Source organism: Telmatherina bonti (assembly GCF_933228915.1).
Source record: "Telmatherina bonti genome assembly, chromosome: 7".
NCBI classification, from domain to species: Eukaryota; Metazoa; Chordata; class Actinopteri; order Atheriniformes; family Telmatherinidae; genus Telmatherina; species Telmatherina bonti.
The window spans coordinates 40,549,213-40,575,312 of NC_136625.1; the positions used below are offsets into that span (position 1 = coordinate 40,549,213).

General features: G+C 39.4%; 1 protein-coding gene across 1 annotated transcript in view; it reads left to right on the plus strand.

Annotated features, from left to right (window-relative positions):
• The window catches only part of dlgap1a (discs, large homolog-associated protein 1a), a gene marked incomplete at its 3' end in the record, with an annotated part of 124,620 nt that overhangs the window by 80,213 nt on the left and 18,307 nt on the right, over positions 1-26,100 (plus strand). The window contains exons 6-8 of the mRNA XM_079244090.1: positions 23,071-23,196; positions 23,361-23,519; positions 23,715-23,797. Of these exons, the coding sequence (XP_079100216.1) occupies positions 23,071-23,196; positions 23,361-23,519; positions 23,715-23,797 (368 nt within the window). The remainder of the gene's footprint in view (positions 1-23,070; positions 23,197-23,360; positions 23,520-23,714; positions 23,798-26,100) is intronic.

Sequence of the window (26,100 nt, forward strand, 5' to 3'; positions counted from 1 at the left end):
TAACTCTATACGGAACATATCTCCATACGGATACGTAACTACATACGGAACATATCTCCATACGGAAACATAAATCCATACGGAAACATAACTCTATACGGAACATATCTCCATACGGAAACGTAACTACATACGGAACATATCTCCATACGGAAACATAACTCCATACGGAAACGTAACTACATACGGAACATATCTCCATACGGAAACATAACTCCATACGGAAACGTAACTACATACGGAACATATCTCCATACGGAAACATAACTCCATACGGAAACAGAACTCCATACGGAAACATAACTCTATACGGAACATATCTCCATACGGAAACGTAACTACATACGGGAACTTAACTGCGTATGGAAATATAACTCTGTCTGGAAAAAATAGTCCATACAGGAACATAAGTCCATACGGAAACATAACTCCATACGGGAACTAAACACCATACGGAACATAACTCCATACGGGAACATAACTCCATACGGGAACATAACTTTATTCTGAAACATAACTCCATACGGAAACATAACTCCATACGGGAACTAAACACCATACGGAAACATAACTCCATACGGTAACATAACTCCATACGGAAACATAACTCCATACGGGAACATAACTTTATTCTGAAACATAACTCCATACGGAAACATAACTCCATACGGGAACTAAACACCATACGGAAACATAACTCCATACGGGAACATAACTTTATTCTGAAACATAACTCCATACGGGAACATAACTCCATACGGGAACTAAACACCATACGGAAACATAACTCCATACGGAAACATAACTCCATACGGGAACATAACTCCATACGGGAACATAACTCCATACGGAAACATAACTCCATACGGGAACATAACTTTATTCTGAAACATAACTCCATACGGGAACATAACTTCATTCTGAAACATAACTCCATACGGAAACATAACTCCATACGGGAACATAACTCCATACGGAAACATAACTCCATACGGGAACATAACTTTATTCTGAAACATAACTCCATACGGGAACATAACTTTATTCTGAAACATAACTCCATACGGAAACATAACTCCATACGGGAACTAAACACCATACGGAAACATAACTCCATACGGAAACATAACTCCATACGGGAACATAACTCCATACGGGAACATAACTTTATTCTGAAACATAACTCCATACGGAAACATAACTCCATACGGGAACTAAACACCATACGGAAACATAACTCCATACGGAAACATAACTCCATACGGGAACATAACTCCATACGGAAACATAACTCCATACGGGAACATAACTTTATTCTGAAACATAACTCCATACGGGAACATAACTTTATTCTGAAACATAACTCCATACGGAAACATAACTCCATACGGGAACATAACTCCATACGGAAACATAACTCCATACGGGAACATAACTTTATTCTGAAACATAACTCCATACGGGAACATAACTTTATTCTGAAACATAACTCCATAAGGAAACATAACTCCACACGGGAACGTAACTACATACTGGATTCTAACTTTATAATGAAACATAACTCCATATGGGAATTTCATGCCATACGGGAACTTAACTCCATACGGAAACATAACTCCATACGGAAACATAACTCTATACGGAACATATCTCCATACGGGAACGTAACTCCATACGGAACATATCTCCATACGGAAACATAACTCCATACGGAAACATAACTCTATACGGAACATATCTCCATACGGAAACATAACTCCATACGGAAACATAACTCCATACGGAACATATCTCCATACGGAAACATAACTCCATACGGAAACATAACTCCATACGGAACATATCTCCATACGGAAACATAAATCCATACGGAAACATAACTCCATACGGAACATATCTCCATACGGAAACATAAATCCATACGGAAACATAACTCCATACGGAACATATCTCCATACGGAAACAGAACTCCATACGGAAACATAACTCTATACGGAACATATCTCCATACGGAAACGTAACTACATACGGGAACTTAACTGCGTATGGAAATATAACTCTGTCTGGAAAAAATAGTCCATACGGAAACATAACTCCATACGGAAACATAACTCCATATGGAACATATCTCCATACGGAAACATAAATCCATACGGAAACATAACTCCATACGGAACATATCTCCATACGGAAACAGAACTCCATACGGAAACATAACTCTATACGGAACATATCTCCATACGGATACGTAACTACATACGGAACATATCTCCATACGGAAACATAAATCCATACGGAAACATAACTCTATACGGAACATATCTCCATACGGAAACGTAACTACATACGGAACATATCTCCATACGGAAACATAACTCCATACGGAAACGTAACTACATACGGAACATATCTCCATACGGAAACATAACTCCATACGGAAACAGAACTCCATACGGAAACATAACTCTATACGGAACATATCTCCATACGGAAACGTAACTACATACGGGAACTTAACTGCGTATGGAAATATAACTCTGTCTGGAAAAAATAGTCCATACAGGAACATAAGTCCATACGGAAACATAACTCCATACGGGAACTAAACACCATACGGAACATAACTCCATACGGGAACATAACTCCATACGGGAACATAACTTTATTCTGAAACATAACTCCATACGGAAACATAACTCCATACGGGAACTAAACACCATACGGAAACATAACTCCATACGGTAACATAACTCCATACGGAAACATAACTCCATACGGGAACATAACTTTATTCTGAAACATAACTCCATACGGAAACATAACTCCATACGGGAACTAAACACCATACGGAAACATAACTCCATACGGGAACATAACTTTATTCTGAAACATAACTCCATACGGGAACATAACTTTATTCTGAAACATAACTCCATACGGAAACATAACTCCATACGGAAACATAACTCCATACGGGAACTAAACACCATACGGAAACATAACTCCATACGGAAACATAACTCCATACGGGAACATAACTCCATACGGGAACATAACTCCATACGGAAACATAACTCCATACGGGAACATAACTTTATTCTGAAACATAACTCCATACGGGAACATAACTTCATTCTGAAACATAACTCCATACGGAAACATAACTCCATACGGGAACATAACTCCATACGGAAACATAACTCCATACGGGAACATAACTTTATTCTGAAACATAACTCCATACGGGAACATAACTTTATTCTGAAACATAACTCCATACGGAAACATAACTCCATACGGGAACTAAACACCATACGGAAACATAACTCCATACGGAAACATAACTCCATACGGAAACATAACTCCATACGGGAACATAACTTTATTCTGAAACATAACTCCATACGGGAACATAACTTTATTCTGAAACATAACTCCATAAGGAAACATAACTCCACACGGGAACGTAACTACATACTGGATTCTAACTTTATAATGAAACATAACTCCATATGGGAATTTCATGCCATACGGGAACTTAACTCCATACGGAAACATAACTCCATACGGAAACATAACTCTATACGGAACATATCTCCATACGGGAACGTAACTCCATACGGAACATATCTCCATACGGAAACATAACTCCATACGGAAACATAACTCTATACGGAACATATCTCCATACGGAAACATAACTCCATACGGAAACATAACTCCATACGGAACATATCTCCATACGGAAACATAACTCCATACGGAAACATAACTCCATACGGAACATATCTCCATACGGAAACATAAATCCATACGGAAACATAACTCCATACGGAACATATCTCCATACGGAAACATAAATCCATACGGAAACATAACTCCATACGGAACATATCTCCATACGGAAACAGAACTCCATACGGAAACATAACTCTATACGGAACATATCTCCATACGGAAACGTAACTACATACGGGAACTTAACTGCGTATGGAAATATAACTCTGTCTGGAAAAAATAGTCCATACGGAAACATAACTCCATACGGAAACATAACTCCATATGGAACATATCTCCATACGGAAACATAAATCCATACGGAAACATAACTCCATACGGAACATATCTCCATACGGAAACAGAACTCCATACGGAAACATAACTCTATACGGAACATATCTCCATACGGATACGTAACTACATACGGAACATATCTCCATACGGAAACATAAATCCATACGGAAACATAACTCTATACGGAACATATCTCCATACGGAAACGTAACTACATACGGAACATATCTCCATACGGAAACATAACTCCATACGGAAACAGAACTCCATACGGAAACATAACTCTATACGGAACATATCTCCATACGGAAACGTAACTACATACGGGAACTTAACTGCGTATGGAAATATAACTCTGTCTGGAAAAAATAGTCCATACAGGAACATAACTCCATACGGAAACATAACTCCATACGGGAACTAAACACCATACGGAACATAACTCCATACGGGAACATAACTCCATACGGGAACATAACTTTATTCTGAAACATAACTCCATACGGGAACATAACTTTATGACTGCGAACGAAAACATAACTGTATGGGAACATAACTTCATACACAGCAAATTTTTCAGTGTTAAATCAACACATAAAGAGTTAAATTTAACACAATCCCCGAGTGTATTTGGTCCCTATCAAAACTGGTGTTAAATTAACTCTTTTTGTTGTGTTAAAATTTCAGAGTAAAATTAATTCAAAATTGAGTTAAAAATGAACAGTGTTTATCACTGTACAGTGTTAATTAATTTCAACACTAGATGTTGACTGACTCTGGAGAGAGTACATATGATTTTCGGCAGTGTTTATGTGGTCCTCTGCAGTGGTGATAAATCAACTCTGATTCTAATTTGTTTTAAGACTGCATTGAGCTATTTAAGGTTAACACTGAGGCTCATAACTCTGACAAATGTTATTTTTTTACACACTATTGTGTTCATGATTTACTCAAATAAGAGTAAAATCCTAACAGTCATTAACACTGTCCAGAAAGACAAGTGATTTTACATGTTTGTATCTAATTACCTTTAATATGTACCATTGAATAGTTTTAAGTTACAAAAATGCAACAAAGTAAAAAAATGCATTTGAAAACGTTTTATTTTTATTTTACAAAAGCCCCTTTTCATAAGATACACATGCTTATACTTTCAAACTGCTTATGTGCAGCAACAAAGAAAAAGACAGTTGTGCTATTGTTGTGCCTGCCATGCCAGGCACCATAATACAATTTGCTCACATGTGACACATTAAAACCTTTAGAAAAGCACTTTAAACAATGTAAAAAAGTTTATCTAAATGTGTACTTGTTTTGTCACTACAAGGCTCCAAATAAACTGTAAATATGACATGAGGTAGAAGGCTGCAGGCGAACTTGCCATGCCAAACCACTAATCTTGAGTCTGCATAAAAACATTCAATAAAGTTAACTTTTGATCAGCCTAACACGATCACCACTTTAGAACATTGACCTTAGGTCTGCATAAAATGGCAATATGGAACAACATATAAGGCGCTATCTGTCGTACCGTACTTCAAATGATTTGAAATAAAACAGATCATTGATGTGCAAGACTTTTAGAGCCTGTTCTGGATGCAGCTTGACCTTAAAAGCATGGTAATGTGTATCAAAACACACTGTTTCCATCAATTTGCCACAGAGCAAAACACAGTCATCATTTATAGAAATAGTTTCAATCTTACAAAAAACAGGCATCTCACATACTACCTCGATACATATAATGAAGTCCCGACGGTACTCTGTACCATGATATTTTATCCATTTTGCAGAAAACACACTGGTTGACAAAACCGTTCCAAATTTTGCAGCAATTGCTGCACCCTATTTTAACTCATGAAGTGTCACCATCTTTCCTGGACCTAAAATGAACCCATCCTTGCTAAAAGATTCATTATACATTGCCATATAACTTTGGTGCTTTCTGGCTAATGTCTTTGTAATGTTTTTAAAGCTTTTTAACTGTTGCTTAAAGAAATTATGTTTGGCTTCATAACGCAAAATTGGACCAATGTGCTTTATGCTACGAGGGTAGTGTATCATGAAATGATGTTTTGGCAAGAGATTTATGTCAGGAAACAACTGCTTGAACAGCCGATGATGATCAACGATCAAATGTTTGAGGTATATGGTCATACCTTCAGACAGGACTGGTGAAAATACAATGTTAACAATATGTAGTAGCAAAAGTAAAAGATGCCAGTGTTTATCTTCTGACTCAATCAAATCACCAAACAGCAAAGGCATATTGCACAACAAGCACCAAGACTGTATGGCATTTAACCCCAAATCATTACTTCCATCCACCAGCTTATCTGCTGGCAGAGGTGGACGGTTTCGCTGCATGTATGTCATATGCATGTATTCTACCAGCCACTTGTTCAGCACTTAGGAAGTTGCCTTGAATGTACTTCAGAATTAGTTTGACTTCAAACTGGCCAACCCCCTCCAAAATATCATGCATTATATCTACTGAGAAGTTGTTAGCTGTGTTGAAATACTGAAGTGAATTCAACAGACAAATGTGTTTCACACCATAGACATGGGGCAGCCTAGGATTTGCTTGTCCAGTCTGACAGTGTTCTGCATGTTCATCAATAGTTCTTAAAACAACCTTCGGATCATCTTCAGAGAATACAGTTTGAAAACAGTGTTTTTCAAGGAGGCAGAAACGACAGCAATATCGAGCCCCAAATGACTCCACAAAGCCACACAGGCTGTGCAAACCAAGATTGTCCCCAGTGACCTGGACAATAGTACCATGAATAGAGTGGTCAAAATTTGGAATTTGAAGTCCCTCAGTCTCGAGTAGTTTCAGATCATTAACCAGTGGTTCAAGTATCAAACTAAAACCATATCGTTTGATGTCCTGTGCATGGAACAGATCACACAAATGAATATTGTTCAAAGATGAATTATATATTGGGGGGAAATTCCTTAGAGTGAAATACATAGCACCTAATTTATGTAATCCCTTTTTTGACCCCAGCGCATTTGCAGTTTCAAAGTCGTCGTAAAACAGCTGAATCTGCAAAGCATGTTTTTCTGTAGAAAATAGGGGACTTTCTTTAAAATAGATGGCATCTCTTAAGTCTGCATACACTCCTTCTTTGGGAATATACCGGGGCTTGAACATGTCTGCAATATTTTTCTTTTGTAAGATACTTTTAAGTGTTTCCAAAATGGGAACATATGCAAACATATCTGTTACAATGACTTGGTCATATGTTCCAGTAGTTTTGTTTCTTCTGCTGTCAAATCTTGTGCCAAGCACTTTTTGAACAGGCTCAACAAGTCCCCATTTCTCTCTCAAGTGTTTGTTAAGTTTTGCCTCTGAATTTAAAGGTGTAAATGAATTTGAAAAAATGGATTTTCAAATGTCTGGAAAGACTCTTCTATTTTGTTCCTGATTTCTGTATCCTGTTGTGACAAGCACTGTAAAGCTGCATCTTTAGCCTGACTTTGGATCTCAAAAACCACTTCATCCATAGATGAGATAAATCTCTTAGCATTCGATTGACTTAAACCAGCTTCTTTCAGTTGTGCTATAGCAGCAGCACACATATCTAAACTGCTGGTACTCGATTTTGTCAACAGGGTAGATGTTGAGGCTGTCTCCTCTACATTTGCTGTCATCAGCTCTCTTGGATCACTAATGTCTTCTCTGCCTAAATTGACATCATTATTACCTTGCTGGTCAGTATTGTCAGTGTGTTTGGTGTTTAAATGCTTTCTAAACCCAGAAAAAGTTCCAAGCACACGGCCACATCCAGACTGAGCACATTTAAGTCGAAGGTTTTTTCCATCCAAGTAACCATGAACTACTCGCAAATGCCTAACAAGTGTATTTGAGCAAGTTAACTCTGTCTGACAAACAAAACACTTCATGTCAAACAGATCCCTTTTAGTACTAATGAAGCAACCTAGCCCGAACTTCTGCCACACGGGGACTCTCCTTCACTTTGCCAACATCTATGTTGTAAACAGTGGTCTGGATGAACGTGAACATGTTGTACAGCATTGGGTTGTATGTTGTGCCAAAAACATAATGTGTCTAAAACAGTTCATCAAATGCACCAAGTGAGGATGTTGACCTGCAAGCGCGAGTATTTTTGTCAAGTATGATGAAGAACTGGTGGATTGCTGTCCCACTTCGTCCTACAGCCAGGAGGTAGGGTTGTGTGCTTGTTGTGATGGAATCCAGATGTTCTTGGATGTTGGTTCCTGTCTGAAAAAAAAACAAGAAAACAGAAAGCATGAAGAGACTATTATAGTTACAAAACACCACAAACTACAACTGTGCTGCTATAGGCTTTGACCCCTAATAACAACAGGAACAAAAAACAATTAAGGTGAAGTCCACTGTTTCCATTTAACTCTGTCTGTATAAGATCATGATGACTAGAACAACCAGAGGCTTTAAAACATCTTAAATTAAACAAATTAATCAGATACAAATAGGAACAAATGCAAACCTTCTTAAAGACCCCAAGATGCTTCTCCGCTTGGGAAGCAGACACCTTTCCTGGTCTCTTACGGCCTTGGGCAGACGGGGGAATAAGGTGGAGCAGCAGCAAAATAGATGAGAGGTCACTGTCCCAAACTGTAACAAAACACAAATTTCAAGTTAGATGGACCATCAGCAAAATTCAGTGTTTCTGTAGTTTCAATAAAATATTGTTTACAAAATACCAACAAGGCTGCAAATCCATAAAATCATTTCATTTCCGAACCGCTTATTCCAATTCAGGGTCGCGGGGAAGCTGGAGCCTATCCCAGCCGGCTTTGGGCGACAGGCAGGGTACACCCTGGACAGCTCGCCAGTCCATCGCAGGGCCCATAAAATCATAAACATCTTAATTTTTTACTGACCTTTTTATTTTTCACTTAATACTTTGCTGCCAATGCATACAATCACAGTACCACACTGTTTTCTCAAAATTTTACACCTACATCAGTTAATGGTGCTATTTTGCTAATGTGGGAAAGAGTAGCTGCCCTGTCCTATTCATGTACAATGCCATGTAAAGATGCAGGTCTACCTGTTCTTGCCAGCAGGCACAGTAAATGTGTTTATTGTGTCATTGCCCCTTGTTGCATGCAGATGTGTTATTCATTCAAATGTATCGCAAGATTATTTTGAGAAGTGTTTGACAAAGTTTGTAGTTGTTTATCTTGGCAACTTGCTGCTATTTAGTCATCTTATTATCTACCTTATGACGGCACCAATACCTGTATGGCTGGAAGTTTATTTTTGGTTTCTGGTCTTTGTATGTTCATAGGTCACTGTTACACTATTTCTACCTAGCAGAAGAGTTTTGCACAATAATAAGTTAAGACTAAGATGGGTTGTAGAGCAGCCAATAGAAAGCTGAAAAAAATCATACCATTGTCATCCACTTCAGCGCCATCCTCAGGATCAGCTGCCAGGAGGAGATCTTTAAGTTCACTGGTGGATGGAAGCTTTCTGCATTGTTGGATGATTCTCTTCTTGAATGTAGTTGTCCATTTTTCCAGAAACTTGCCTGAGACATCCTCCCCAAACATCAGAACAAAATCCTGTTCCACCTACAGTGATACTAAAATAGAACTTAAAGGTTTCACAGCCAGATACATTGTGCTGATTGTGTGATGGTCATCGAAACGCACACATCCTTTGATAAACAAACATAACATTGTCAAAACACTGTCAAAATAAGGAAATATAATTACCAAGCCTTTGAAACGTGGAAAGACTGACAGCACATTGTTTGACTGCTGCGGGTCAAGGACCATGTTGCGCCAGAAGTCAAATGTCAGCTTCATCTTCTTCTTGATTGTTTCCTCATCAGCTGAATGTTTAATCAATGCGATGGCTTCCTTACACTCATCTTCACTCAGAACAGTCTCTGGAACAAAGTGGGGCTGCCGTCTGGCAGCTGGTCCTCCAAGCCCAACTTCACCTCCAGACGATGCTACAAATATGAATAAATACCATATTTTGACAATCATATATACTTTAAGGCTAAATGAAAAAAAAAAGTTTGACATCTTCTAGTATTATTATTGTGCTACTTTCACATGATGACCGTCTGTCCTGAGCAGCAGATCTCTGAATAGTTTTAATCCTCCAGGCCAAGTACCCAGTGCCACTCTCGCCATCATAATAATGCTCCTTTGAGGATGAAAGGGTAACAAAAACAGATAATCATTTTATTACATTTTGAGCTAAGTAATTTGGGACAAAAGACAAGAAAGTGACATTTAAAATGCCTTTTAAAATATGCTCTGTTAGAAACCATGTTTCAATTTAACATGATCACAGTCATTATATTGTATAACTTACATAACCAGTGGTGGAGAATGGATCACTTAGGTAGGGAAATCAGCTCACAGTTCCTCTGGCATACATTTCTTTTACTTGTCTGGGTGGTGATGTACTGCAAGATGAAAAAAAAAAGAAAGAAAAAAAAGGGGGTTTGATTTCTTAGTTGTAAGAGCTGATTTTAACAAAGACTTAAATCTAATCCTAAAATACAATATGCTAATTAAGAACTATTGACAAATGACCCATTCTTCTCTGTTATGTCAGCTGCCAGTATGTTCACCATTCTTCTTCTGGTTTCATCGGTCAGGGACTTGCTTCTATTATATTCATCTATTATGCGCTCCCCACCAGGTTTCTTGAGAAGCATGGATTCCACCAACTTTAAACAAAGAGCAAAACATTTCAGCATGTTGCGAATACATCCAATTTATAAGTAGGGATTCAAAAAGACATTTAAAAAGCAAATGGTTATCAAAATAATGCTGCTACTTATGACCACAGTGGCCAAAAAAATGCATCTTCTGCTCTGTTAATTCTTACATGCTTGGCTTCTGTGTCCAGCCTCATTGGTTTACTGGAAGGACTCTCTGTAAGGATGACTGTATCTTGAGAATCAGCTGAATCAAGAGACGGTGTCTCCGACTGCTCAGGAGATGGTACCATGGAAGGAGATTCTGACCATGGCAGATGGAAAGAAAAACATTAACTATGATTAACTATCATGTCCATTAAATACTGCAATATAAATTACAAATGTAACAGACAAACCAGTGTGATATTTGATGGTTAGTACTCCAGTTGACGGATCCTTAACTACATCCTCAAAGACATCATCATCCAACTCAGTTCCTGAACTGTCAAAAACCTTCACACCTTCTGTCACAGCTGGCAAACCAAACTTTGCAAATGCTACAAGAAAAAAATATATGTGTGTAAACCAGACTGTAATGATGAGTTATCATTTTTGTACAGATCCTATCCTGAACTGGGTTTAACACTACTGTATTTATGTTGGTTTAATTAATCTTTAACTAAAAAAGATTGAATGCTTCCAGAACATTAATTTTTAACAAACATCACAAAATTGTGTGAAATAAAACCAATTATTATTACCAATTTATACATTCACAGTTACTCAGCGTGATTTGAGATGGTTATATTTGTACTTAAGTTATTCTTACAGTTACTATCAGCAGCTTAAACTTTTCAGTGCAAAGTTAAATTCTAATGTTAAATTCTTACCTGCACTTAAAAACTCTTTCAGATTCGGCTCCATTATTCGAACAAATTTTTGATGACCACCAAGTTTGGCCTTAATCAGCATCGTTCCTGTAGCACGTAATTTTTCACAGTTACACTCATATACGCTTAATATGACAAACACAAATATAACAGCAAAGTCATGGTTTGAGCTCTAACTATGTATTTTCTGGCAACAACCGCTGCTTAGATGGAGGGTCCATAGGCTACTTCTCTTTCTACTTTATTTCATTTATTTTTTCCTTTCTTTCTTAAAATAAAAACACATTGGTCTGCGCTGTTAACATTAACTCAAGTTAAATGAAAAGTCACTCAAATCATAAGTATGAACCCACATGATATTCCAAATAAGTTACGGACAGTCTAAACCTACGTATGTCACATAAGAGACCCGGCCAGCGGAGGGACACATGCTCATTTCTCAAACATGTGCACTCTGCTTCCCAAAACTGAATATAGTTTAATGTTACATCACATTATCTACCATAGAATATAATTACTCAACGTAAAATATTAATCCCTTCGCAGCAAAGTAACGTCAACACTCGACTAATAAAAAGGATATACTGGTGAATAACACAAACCTTAAAAGTCCTTATTTTAGTCAGCTCTCCAAACCACCACAGTAAATTGCTGATATATGAATTAATTAACTTAGCTGGTGGATTAGTTTGGTTGTCAGATTTTTTTTCTTTAAGAAATGGAAGGCGCACATTCTGTAAACGCGTGGTTAACCATACTGTTGATTTGAACGACCATTCAACGAAACTAGGGGTTATTTTTGGTGTTACCACGACCATTTTCATCTAAATTAATGTTATGTTCAACAGAACAAAACTATCCCTCAAAATCACATTGCTAAATTAATTATTTTTGCAGACATGGTCAAGTTGGAACATGTGCAATTTAAGCTAGGTATTTACTCGGTAATGTTAGCCGTTTTGCGTTTAGAGTTTAAAATACTAAACCTGCTCAAATTTGGGGGTGCAGCAACACAGTGTTTCTTAAAAGTTCAATTTATGTTGAAATACCAACACAAAATGTTTCATTCTTAAGATATATTAAGAAACTTACCATAGTTGTTCGATGGGTAGAGAACGGGCAGCCAGAAAAATCCGTCAGTTTGAACGAGTTTGAACGAGAACTGAAGATGGAGAACTAACTCCAGAAATTATCACCAACACCAGGGGGCATTCTACTCATTCTGGTGCTGTAATAACTCATAATGAGTAAATCTATTTCGACACAGCATATTTAACACTGCGGAATTTACTGTGTACGGAAACATAATTTCATACGGAAACATAACTCCATACGAAAACATAACTCCAAACGGGAACACAATTTATGAGGGAATAGGACTCCATACGGAAACATAACTCCATAAGGTTAAATAACTCTGTACAGAAACATAACTCCATAGGGAAACATAACTCCAAACCTGAACATAATTCCGTACAGGAACATAACTTTATGCGGAAACATAACTACATACGGGAACATAACTCCAGTCGGGAAAATAACTCCTCACAGAAACATCACTCCATATGGGAACTTAACTCCAAACAGGAAAAAAAACTCTGTACATGAACATAACTCCATATGGGCACATTACTCTATACAAGAACATAATTCCATTCCATAATTTCCAACTACTTACAGGAACATAAAACTATATGGGAACCCCACAACATTTCCCTCGCAATAACATTTCCTACACAATCTGCTGTTCCACACACAACAGAAAACATTTGTTAAAGATATAGTTGGCAGTTCACGGAGCTATGACTGATTAGTTGATTAATTCATATTTCTTAATTTTGGACAAAAATAACATAATTTAATCAACAGGTTAAAAAAAGTAACAGATACCATAACATCTGAAAAGTAGAAGGAATTAGCAAAGCTTATTTACTATTGCCCTGCTTCACAGTCATGGTCTCATCTTCCTTACACTTGTGAAATTAATCTCTTCATTTTTCACATTTTTTAAGAAAAGGATAATTAAACAAAAAATATACTTCATAAATATAGACATGTACATTTCTACATCTGCATATATATGTACACATGTATGCACATATATACATACATACACATATACATACCGACATACACAAAACAATGACAATATATACCTGTATGTACCTATATCGAGTTATTCACCTCTCTTTATAATCACCCTCCTTATGCTCATATTTTTTATTCCATCTACATACACACATGCATGTACCCATAACATACGCCTACATATACACTTGCAGTTGTGCATACCCCCACACATGTGCATATATTTACATATGTTGATTTTATTAGAAGTATAGCTTTTTGTACCAATGTATCCTATTGCTTTAAATACGTTTAGAAAATTTACATTTTCTAAATAACTTTAACTTTTATTATTTTCTTAAATAACTTTTTAAATAACTTTTTTCTTGAACTGATTATTATTTGGACATTGTTTGAGTCTTTCCTGATGATTATTCCATCATTTCACACTATATACTGTAAGGCACATGCTTTCATAGTTGTTCTTACACATCTTACATTTTTGCTTATGATCGGGTTGCAAATTATTTCTCTATGTTCCCAATTTCCAGCTTTGCGGATGACGTTGCTTTTTTCTGTTCTATATGTAACGGTTGTAAAGAACTTATATACGTGTTTCCCCAAAGCTCAACACAGTAATCCAAATATGGCACAATCAGTGAACAGTACAGAATATAAGGTGAGTTTTGATCCAAAAAATGTTTAGATTTAGTCAGTGTTGCAATATTTCTTGCCAGTTTTGTCTGAACAAACTTAATATGACTTCCAGTATATTCTGTGGTTTATAAATACTCCAAGAAATTTGAAGTCATTCATTCATTCAATTATTACATCTTTGATTTTTAATGGTATCCCAACATCTATACGACAATTTCCAAATATCATAGTTTTTGTTTTATTTAAATTCATTGATCATTTGTTTCTGCCAAACCATCTTTTTATTCATTTCCTGTGACTTTTCCCAGAACATGCTGCTGGTTTCTCCAGTACATAAATATTGGTATCACCTTCAAACAAGACGGGTTTCAATGTATCAGACACTTTCTAAATATAATTTATGTTGAGAATAGAGTTTTGGCGCCAACACTGACCCCTGGGGGACTCCACAAACAATATCCAAACAATCTGACTTGTGTTCACCAATCACCACATACTGTTGTCTGTTAAGTAGCTCTGTATCCATTTCAGCACAACCCCTCTCATTACATATCGCTCCAATTTATTCAGCTAAATATCATGATCAATAGTGTCAAAAGCTTTTCGGAGATCAATAAATACTGCTGTAAATAATTTCTGATTTATACAGTTCGTTACTTCCTCTATGAAATGTATTATCGCCAAAGATGTTGATGTGCTATTTCTAAATCCGTATTGCATTCTGATAAAATATTATGTTTGTCAATAATTTATCCAATCTTTTTATAAATCACTTTTCCAGTATGTTGGAAAACTGTGAAAGCAGTGAAACTGGCCTGTAATGTGTAAATTGGTGTTTGTCTCCTTTTGTAAGCCGTGGTATAAAGCTTAGCTGCAAATGTACTTGTTACAAATGATGAACTGCAGATGTTTGTTAATGGTTTAGAAATTCCATGGATAACCTCTGTGACAATTGCCATGTTTCATTCCAGTCTGTTCATGTCTTATTTCTGCATTTTCTTACAATATTTACAATCTCATTTTCTTCTACTTCACTAATGAACATTGAGCATTTCTTGTTATTGTTTCTTCATCATCTTCAGGCCACTTCCATTCATTTCTCCTACCTGCTGAGGTCCAATATTAACAGAAAACTCATTAAAGCAATTGGTTTTATCATTTATGTTGGTAATTTTTATGCCATTATAAATAAAATAAGTCATGAAAAAAATCAGAAAATGATTCATGGTTCTGTTATGCATTTCATTTGTGAATATATTATTGATTAGTGTAGCACTTTGTAGTGTAATTCTGCTCTGTCTTGTTATCTTGGGAAATAGAGCTAAGCTATGCATTGTATTGATAAATTCCTCGGTCATGTTGTGCTTATTTGGATTAAGCAAATCGATGTTAAAGTCACCACAAATGAATATAGATTTTTTTGTTTTGTTTTGTTTTTGCATGAATTCCTAAACTTTCCTTCCATTCGTTCACTATGAACATCACTGGAACCCAGTGTTATATATATATGCAATTTACAATAACTGTTTTCTTGTTATGATGAGACTCCATGGCAACGAAAGACTTTTTTACAATCGGGATCAACTGATTAACCTCTCCCAAATAAGGATTATCAGCAAAACAACACATTAAATTCTGATGGAGTTGAAAAGAAAGAGAAAAGGATACAGAGCTGGAGTCAGAGAGCGGAAAAAGCGATGGAGATTTAAACCATTTCTCCCGACCGTCGTCATGGGTAATGTGAGATCGCTAGCTAACAAAACGGTCGAGCTCGAGATGCTAACAAGGTCTCAGAAAGAATACAGAGAGTGAAGTATTATGTGCTTCACCGAGACATGGCTGCATGAACACATCCCTGACTGTAATGTGTCTGTACCGGGCTTTAAAACGGTCCGTGCAGACCGCAGTAGACAACACAGCGGAAAGCTAAAGGGTGGTGGAATTGCAGTGCTGGTTAACCAGCGTTGGTGTCATCCTGGACATGTTACTGTCAAGGAGAAGATATGCACAAGGGACATGGAACTGTTAGCTGTGAGCTTCCGTCCATATTATTTACCCAGAGAGTTTACCTGTGTTATTCTGGTAGCGGTTTATATAATACCTGGTACCGCACCAGACACAGCCTGTGACATCATCAGCTCCGTCGTTGCTCGGCTACAAACACAGCATCCAAACTCATTCATGGCGATCTCCAGAGACTTCAACAACGTCTCCCTCTCTGCAACTCTACCAACATTCCAGCAGTTTGTCAGCTGCTCCACCAGAGAAAATAAGATGTTGGACTTTCATTCATTCATTCATTTTCCGAACCGCTTATTCCAATTTAGGGTTGCGGGGAAGCTGGAGCCTATCCCAGCTGGCTTTGGGCGACAGGCAGGGTACACCCTGGACAGCTCGCCAGTCCATCGCAGGGCAGATGTTGGACTTATTTTATGCAAATATGAATAATGGATCCAGTTGTTCTGCCCCGCCTCCTTTAGGAAGATCTGACCATAATCTGGTTCTTCTCACCTCCACCTACAAGCCCATCGTTCAGCAGCAACCAGTCATCACAAAGACTATCAACATCTGGTCTGCTGAAGCTGAAGATGCTCTTAGAGGAGGCTTTGAGGCTACAGACTGGAACGTCCTCTGTGAACCTCATGGAGATGACATCAACGCCATGACTGAGTGTGTGACAGATTACATAAACTTCTGTGTGGACAGCATCGTCCCAACAAGAACAGTGAGGTGCTTCCCCAATAACAAACCCTGGATCATGTTCTTTCATTTCTCAGTGCTTTTAATACCATTCAGCCTGCTTTGTTATGTGAGAAGCTCCATAAATTCCAGGTGGATACCTCCACAACCACCTGGATCTATGACTACCTCACAAACAGACCCCAGTTTGTGAGACTGAAAGGTTGTGTGTCTGAGATGGAGGTCAGCAGCACTGGTGCACCACAAGGAACTGTACTCTGGCCATTCCTCTTCACTCTGTACACCTCAGACTTCCAGTACAACTCTGAGTCCTGTCATCTGCAGAAATACTCTGATGACTCTGCAGTTGTGGGGTGTATCAGGGATGGACAAGAAGCAGAGTACAGAGAACTGGTCAGTCAGTTTGTTAAATGGTGCGGTGACAATCATCTCATATTAAATAGCAGCAAAACAAAAGAGATGATTGTTGACTTCAGGAGGAAGAAGAATAAACAAAGCACTGTTTCCATCCTGGGAGAGGAGGTGGAGGTGGTGGAGGAATACAAGTATCTTGGAGTTCAGCTGGACAACAAACTGGACTGGAAATGCAACACTGACTACATCTACAAGAAAGGTCAGAGCAGACTGTACTTCTTAAGGAAGCTGAGATGGTTTAACGTCTGCACCAAGATGTTGCATATCTTCTAGAAGTCTGTTGTGGAGAGTGCAGTCAGCTTTGCAGCATCTGCTGGGGTAGTAGCATCAGAACCAGAGACTTGAAGAGAATCAACAAACTGATCCAGAAAGCTGCTTCTGTGCTTGGAGTAACTCTGGAGCCGCTGGAGCTGATTGTCCAAAGAAGAATGCTGCACAAGCTGATGAAGATGATGGAGGATTCTTCACACCCTCTCCACAACACAGTGATGAAACAACAAAGTGTGTTCAGTGAGAGGCTTCTTCATGTCCGATGTAAGACTGAAAGATACAGAAGATCATTCCTGCCAGCAGCCATCAGCCTCCGGAACAAGACCTCCTCTAGTTATTATTATTATATACTATAATATTGATTTTCCCTTTGGGGATTAATAAAGTATTTTTCATTTCATTTCTCTGTTTCTCCAGACAGAGTTCTATTGTTCCAATATATCAGTGTTTCCCAATCCAGGTCCTCAGGACCCCCTGTCTTGGATGTTTTATGTGTAACCCTACTTTAACACACATGGGTGAGAAAAAGGCAACGAGCTTGGTGAGGAAGTTCAGTAATCTGACTCAGGTGTTTTGGAGAAGAAACATGTCTAAAACGTACAGGGCATGGGTTCTGAGGACTGGATTGGGAAACACTGCATGACTTCTTGACAACTCCTGTCATTCTGTTCCCTAATCTGGTTTCATTGCAGTGATACTAGGGAGGTAAACTGTTTCAAATACTCTCTGATATTACAGAAATTGGCCGACAAGCTTCTACTGTTGAAGTGAATTATGGAGATGTGATGCATACTGATGATGGTGTTGAACTGATCCTCTGTGTAGTAATATCAGTTATTGTGAATACGATTGAGGAAGTTATTATCTGGATCAATTCCATCATGAATATCCCACTTTTTATAATTTGTATATTCAAATGTTTTTGATTCCGTAATGCAACCAACATTTACATGTGATTTCTGATAGTTTTTTCCAGGTAAATCTGATTTTTAAATTTCACTGTCCGTCATAATTATGGATGATGTGATTGACTAGAATGAGGCCATTCCTTGCTTCCACTAGTGATGATCCTCCACTTTGTCCAGTTCCTGGATGTCTCTGATGATGAGGACTTTTGCTTCTTCTGGATTTCCATTCAGCTTGATGAAAACTTACAGTTAGTGGTCCAGGTAGCTTGTATTTTCTTTTGTCTCCTCAGGAGTTGTGCTTTCTGTCTATGTTCTCTTTTGTTAAATGATCATTCAGGTAGACGTTGGAACTTTTCGGATGCTTTCCCTGTTTCAACAGAGCCATTTAATATTTATAAATCTCATTACGACAGCCCGTTGATCTGTTTTATTTCTCCTGGATGGCATGCCTCGATAGTGTTGCTGTCCACTTTTATCCCCTTGGAGTTGAGGAAAGTTGTCATCTCTTGCCACAAAGTTCTGCTTCAACCCAGTTGTTTCCCCTCCATTCTCCGTCAACTCCTCCACCACTGCCCGGCATATGACCGGGGTTTGTAACAATTATATCATTGATTCTTGTGTTCAGTTCAAGATGAGCAATACAGATGTTCAAGGCTTGAATTTATGATCCTTTTCAACATTCTGCAAACGATAACTCTGGGCTTCTCTATATTGCCTCATCTTGTGGATATGAATTGTGACACTCTTTGAGATCGTTCTGAAATGTGTTGGTCGGTTGTAAAGTTTTCAGTTCCTTGTTCTCTGATTTCTCCTGGTGGCCATGTGTTTGTAGCCCAGTATCTCCTTCTTGAGTTTGCAGGAGGTGACACCAGTTTCAGCTCAGTGCCTGAGCCTCATCAGTCACATCAAACAACTTGATCTCGTAGAGTCCATGTCTCAATTTATGTTTGATTTTTGCTTTATTTTTATTTATTGTCAAAGTCAGTCCTGGGGAAAAGGAGCGCAACCACTATTGTTATAAAAGCAGTTGACAATTTTATAAACAAACTGTTTCAGTTCGATTAGCGATGAGAATTACTCAGTCTACAATATTATATCAAAAATACTTTCAATCAGATCATAATTTGGAAAAATATACTTCTCACCAGAAAAATCCACAGGTGGGTTGAGATCCCGTCGTGCACGACTGAAACCGGTGACTGTGGCCCTTGTCACTCTTAAGGCCTATTCGAGGTTTGAAGATGACTGTCCTACATGGGGTGAGTTCTGGTTGAAGATGCTTCCCAATAGTTGGCAAGATTGAGGGTTAATGCTTACTCATCAGTAGTTGAGTTGGTGACAGCAAAACATCCACTGGTGTGTTTCTGTATTCCTGCAGGCTGAGGTATAGGTGTACTCTTTCATCACCTACATTATCCATGAGGGTTTATCTGTCTTTTCCGTTTGCCCATTGTTTTTCTGTGTGAAAAGGTGGCTATGACTTGCCAAAGTCACTCAGGGACTCCTTGCCTATTCTATTCTATTCTATTCTATTCTTTTCTATTCTTTTCTATTCTATTCTATTCTATTTTATTCTACAGTCATTTAGACGCTTTTATCCAAAGCGACTTACATCTGAGTGAGAACAACACAAGCAGGAAATCAGACAGTAGAGGACATGGTAGGAAGGTGCTGGTGGACTGTCCAGTTGGACGCAGGTCCTTCCATGAAGTGCTACAGGTGTTTACTCCCTTCCCACCCCATAATATCACCGATGTTATAATACAAAGAATTAATACCACAAAGTTTGTTGCAAAGAACTGGGCTAAATTCTCCAACTTTCCAACAAATACAGCTAAACTAAGTGTTGAAGTTCTCCTTGAAGAGCTGAGTCTTCAGCTGGATCTTAAAAGTAGACAGGGACTCTGCAGAGCGGACAGAGTTTGGGAGATCATTCCACCATCGTGGCACAACAGAGGAAAAGAGTCTGGCTGGTGATTTAGTCCCAAGTTGTGGTGGTAACACGATGCGTCTTTCACTGGTGGAACGTAGCTGTGGAGTGGGAGTGTAGGTCTGGATTAGGGAGTGAAGGTAGACGGGAGTCATTTGAGTTATTGTTTTGTAAACCAGAAGCAAAGCTTTAAATTTGATGCTCTGCAACTGGAAACCAATAAAGTGTGATCAGCAGTGGAATGACATGGGCCAGTTTTGGTTGGTTGAAAACCAGGCGTGCTGCTGGTTCTGGATCATCTGCAGAGGTTTAACCAGGTTTTCTGGTTAGGGTCTGTGCAACAGGAATATGTTTTCTTGATCATGTCATACCTGGAGCTGCAGTGTCAGGTGGTGTCAGGTTTGTGCATGATTGATTCCAGAGGCTTTCTTTTGTGAGCAGGGGTATGGCCACACCCTAAGTTTCTGTGTTTTGGGCTTTTCCACCACCAGTAATACATTAAACCTGTTTGGACAACTCGGTTACCTTCTTGAGCTGTGCAGAGCATACAGGATGTGGCAAGGTGGCCTGTGCACCATACCCAGAACTGGGGGTGTCTTGCACATCCTTTCTGTTTTCAATGCATGTCTGCCGAATGCTATGAGCTGTCTGCTGGGGCATAGAGATGAGCGTCAAAACATCTGGTTTAAAGTCTTAGCTGGTATTATGTTAGCCTGGGCACCAGCGTCTACTTTAAAACTCAGTTTGTTCCTCCCTTTTGCGAGTTCAACTCCTGCATCTGCCTGCTCTTTGTATTAAAACCAATGAACAGTTCTGACTTCTGCACGTCAGTGTCCATGACAGCATGCACTCTTTTACATTTGTATTTCATCTTTTTATATTGCATTTGTGTCTTGCGGATTTTAGCAAAGTGTTGAGGATTCTTGCACTGGTGTCCCTTTGCTGGACAGCCCTCTGTGCAGCTGGCTGGTGCACATTTTACGTCTACTGTGAGATGGGTCTGGGTTGGATGACCTCTTTGCAGTACCTTTCTATCATCTGCTGTGAGAGTCCAAGCGCTGTTGACATGTCTGCCTTTTCCCCCAATCCACAGAAGCAGACAAGTGCATTTTTCCTCCTGCAACTTGGCTCGCACTGCATTGTAGAACATCAGCTCTACGTGCAGTTGGAAATTTCTCCATGTGTTGGGTAAGCTGGAGGAATCCCAATCGATATGTGGTATCAATGCGCCTGCATTCTCCACTGTCTATCATCAGTTCGCTATCTGTAACTGACACCTTGTCAGGTTTCTGCTCTATTAGTGTTGCTATGGCAACCATGTTACTTTTTTCTTTTACTTGTCAGTCTCACGTCATGAGCTGGCATCGACCATTAGATCTGAACATGCACTGGATTTTACTGTAAGGACTGACAGGTTTTTACACTGATTCTGACTTTTAGTTGTTGATCTTTTTAACATTGTTTTAATAAGAATTTGTCATACTTAAAAAAAAATACACAAGCCCAGTCCAGAGTGTGTATGTATTTACATTAATTTGCATGGATACACTGTTAAGGCTGACCGCTGGTTACAGGAACAGACCCAAATGCAGGACTCATGTTTACCTGATGTATTTTTTAAAAAAGGAAGGACTAAAAAGGCTGTGGCAGAAGGCCGTAGAAAACTGTTCAGGCGACCGTAAAAGAAACAAAACACAGGCAGAGCAGCTCGGAGGATCTGCAGCCGCGGGAAGAGTCTGGAGCTGAGTGGTGTGAGGAGAAGCTGAAGAGCTTGCACCAGCAGAGAGCAGGCAGGAGGCTGAAAGCAGGTGGGAAACTACGGGATGGGCTGCAGGTGAGGAATACGACACAGTGATAATCAGCTCTGGAGTCAGTCAGCGGCTGCAGAGGTGCCCAGAGCGTGCCTGAAAGAAAAGAAAAAGGAAACCCAAATCCTAAACAGCACTCTGTATCATAACATACACACAGGCATGTAAACACAAGGTTTTCCCTGTCTGCAGAAAAAGCTAAAAAACATGCCAAGCAAACAAACAAAAAAAAAAACCTCCACAAAAAGAAAAACTGCTGTCAGATGTGCTTAGCCACCTTAACCTTGATAAGAAGTGAAGGTCAAATGTTCACAATATTTCCCAGGTTTCCTCACCCTCAGAGTCCTGCCTCCCTTTCTGCACGCGTCACCTGCTCCACCGGACGGCTGCTTACGTCTGTCTGACCCAGAATGGAACATTTGGTCTAGTTGTCTTTTTCCAAAAAAACTGCAACTGATTTTTTAGCATGCAACAAGCACATGTCAATCATACTTCAATCAGCTTGTGTAAACTTCTGTCCGTCCAGGTGTAACCCCAGGATGTAAAGAACAGTGTCCATTTCGTCTTTTAGAACAATCTTTGTATTCTTCCATACTGACTCCTCCTTAAACTGCCTTGTAAAGCCAGATTTCATCTTAACTTCAGCTTTCTCTATCCTGTAAAACCCACCAGGATGCATACATGGAGGAGGAAGGACCCAGAGGCGACATGACCATCCAGTCAGGGCTGAGCAATTCAACAGAAAGCATCGACAGCATGAAGGCTCTAACAGCAGCTATAGAAGCTGCTAATGCTCAGGTTTGTGCTATCAGAGAATATTTCTTTCCATCCTAACGTCTGTCTTGTGCAGTAAGCAGACTAACTTTGTGAAAAGACTAATTGTGCACGTTTTTTTTCTGATTATGATAATGATTAATGTATTTGCACAGTGCTTAATATTTGTTGTGGTCATACCTTTGCAGGTCCACGGACCAGCCAGTCAGCACGTCAGTAACAGCACCATGACAGTCAGCTCGCCCATCTCCTCCGTCTTGAGCAGGGGGACGGCTGTTGAAGACCGCCGAGATGAATACAGGAAAGATGCGTTCAGGAAGGGCAAATGTCTCTCCATAGGCATCCAGGTATTCGCAGGTCAACAGTGGAAAAACGAGTTCAGAGTTAAAGACGTGTGTTTACTTTGCTGAATAAGTTTACAAAGCTTTGATTTCACTCTCAGACTAAAAGTTTTACTGTAGTTGTCATTTATACAATCAGCATATAAAAAGGGAATTTTCTTTAGTTTTTCTAATTTGGTGTTTTTTTGCTGTGACATGTAGGTGGATGGACCAGAGGAGGTTCCAGATCCAGAAGACCCATCAAAGTTCACTTCTGTAGGGGTGCAAGTGGAGGATGACAGAGGGTGAGGCAGCACTTTTCCTCAGTATTTACTAGATGTATTTCAAACATGCATCTAATGAAAGGAACCGCAACCTTCGAGTGTTTGGAGCTGTTTACCAACAGGATCAAATGGTTCATTTCTCCAAAAACAACTAAGATGGGAGACAGACCCCCCCCCTAACAATCCTGCTTGCATCCATCCTGGATGTACTATATTTGTATAGCACATTTAACACAACCACTGTGTGCTTTACACAATTAAAATGAAACTTAAAATCTAATTTAAATGTATGCATAATAATAAAAACAAAACTATCTTTGGTTATAAAAATACTATAAAACACTTGGTAAAACATAGTAAAATAGCCGAGTAATCTGTTTAGCTAAGTTTTAAATACTTGGGAGAAGTAATGGGCTTCCAAGCCGGACTTGACAGCCCATTAAGGATCTAACAGAGAGTAAAGGCTGTTCCACAGTCTGGGAGCTCCATCTCCTCTAGTCCTGATCCTGCTTTTAGGCACTGCCAGCAGGAGCTGATCTGCAGACTTTAGGGCTGCAACGTTTACTCGAGTAACTCGGGTAACTCGAGTCCAAAAATTGATCGAGGCAAATTATCTGCCTTGAGGCGCCGTTTAACTAATATCACGTGGTGATATATTTTAATTTCTGCATCATGGCGGCATTCTCAGACCACTGCGCTGTTCGGAGGGACGACATCACTGTTTCAGTAAACATATAGAACATCTAAACATGTATAAAATCTATAAAAGCAGAGCCTGTGGCCTACGGTGTGTCTGTACAGTCTGACTGTTTCAGCCGGACTGATGACGGACATTTCCACCAGCAGCGGCGAGCGCTTTGCTTTCTGTCTGAAGATCCTCCTTGCTTTGGTCTCTAATGGCAGAGAATGAAGAAGAGGGGAGGAAAAGACCAAAAAGTGGCAGTGTGGGACCATTTCACACTGAAAAGGACAGAAAACGTAGAGTTGGCGTACCACCCCCCCACTTCACCGCTCCAGGAGGAGATCCAGCTTTCTGATTTATACCAGCAGCAGCAGCGGCTGGTAAAATGTTCAGAGTTCTAACCTGTGATATCAGTCAGCAGTGACGAGGCATGGCGAGGTGTCGGCTGCTAACGCACGGTAATCCGTCCCTCATCTGTCTCTCCTGCACACACGCAGAGTCAAAGCGCATGTTTTAGGCAGCCTCTGTTCCTGCAGCAAACTTTTATTCCGGATTAAACAGACACACTTTTAACAGGCGTGTCGTCCACCAAGACATCGGCTAGTTCTTACTGTGGACATGTTTACAAGTCACTCCTTCTTTCTACGGGAATTCTTCTTTTTAATCTTTTAAAAAGCAGGAATTTGCAATCGGTTGCAGCTCTACTGCAACTATCGAGCTCTACCTTAGGGCTCTAACAGAGCGTCGAGCAGCAGAAGCTCAGGTAAATAAGACGGGCCATAGAATGCAAACATTTAAAAACAATTAATAAAATCTTAAACTGCACTCTAAAAGTCACTGGGAACCAGTGAATGAAGGCCAGTACAGGAGTGATGTGCTCCCATCGCTTGGTTTTGTCACGAGACGGGCTGCAGCATTCTGCAAGCACTGGAGCGAACCTGGTCCAACCCAATGTAAGAGTTATAGTAACCTAGTCGTGTTGTGACGAAAGCATGAATTACTCTTCAAGATGAGAAACACGGTTTCATCGTAGACCTGCGATACAGTCCTGTAGAGTTTCCATCGTAGACCTGCGATACAGTCCTGTAGAGTTTCCATCGTAGACCTGCGATACAGTCCTGTAGAGTTTCCATCGTAGACCTGCGATACAGTCCTGTAGAGTTTCCATCGTAGACCTGCGATACAGTCCTGTAGAGTTTCCATCGTAGACCTGCGATACAGTCCTGTAGAGTTTCCATCGTAGACCTGCGATACAGTCCTGTAGAGTTTCCATCGTAGACCTCCGATACAGTCCTGTAGAGTTTCCATCGTAGACCTGCGATACAGTCCTGTAGAGTTTCCATCGTAGACCTGCAATACAGTCCTGTAGAGTTTCCATCGTAGACCTGCGATACAGTCCTGTAGAGTTTCCATCGTAGACCTGCGAAACAGTCCTGTAGAGTTTCCATCGTAGACCTGCGATACAGTCCTGTAGAGTTTCCATCGTAGACCTGCGATACAGTCCTGTAGAGTTTCCATCGTAGACCTGCGATACAGTCCTGTAGAGTTTCCATCGTAGACCTGCGATACAGTCCTGTAGAGTTTCCATCGTAGACCTGCGATACAGTCCTGTAGAGTTTCCATCGTAGACCTGCGATACAGT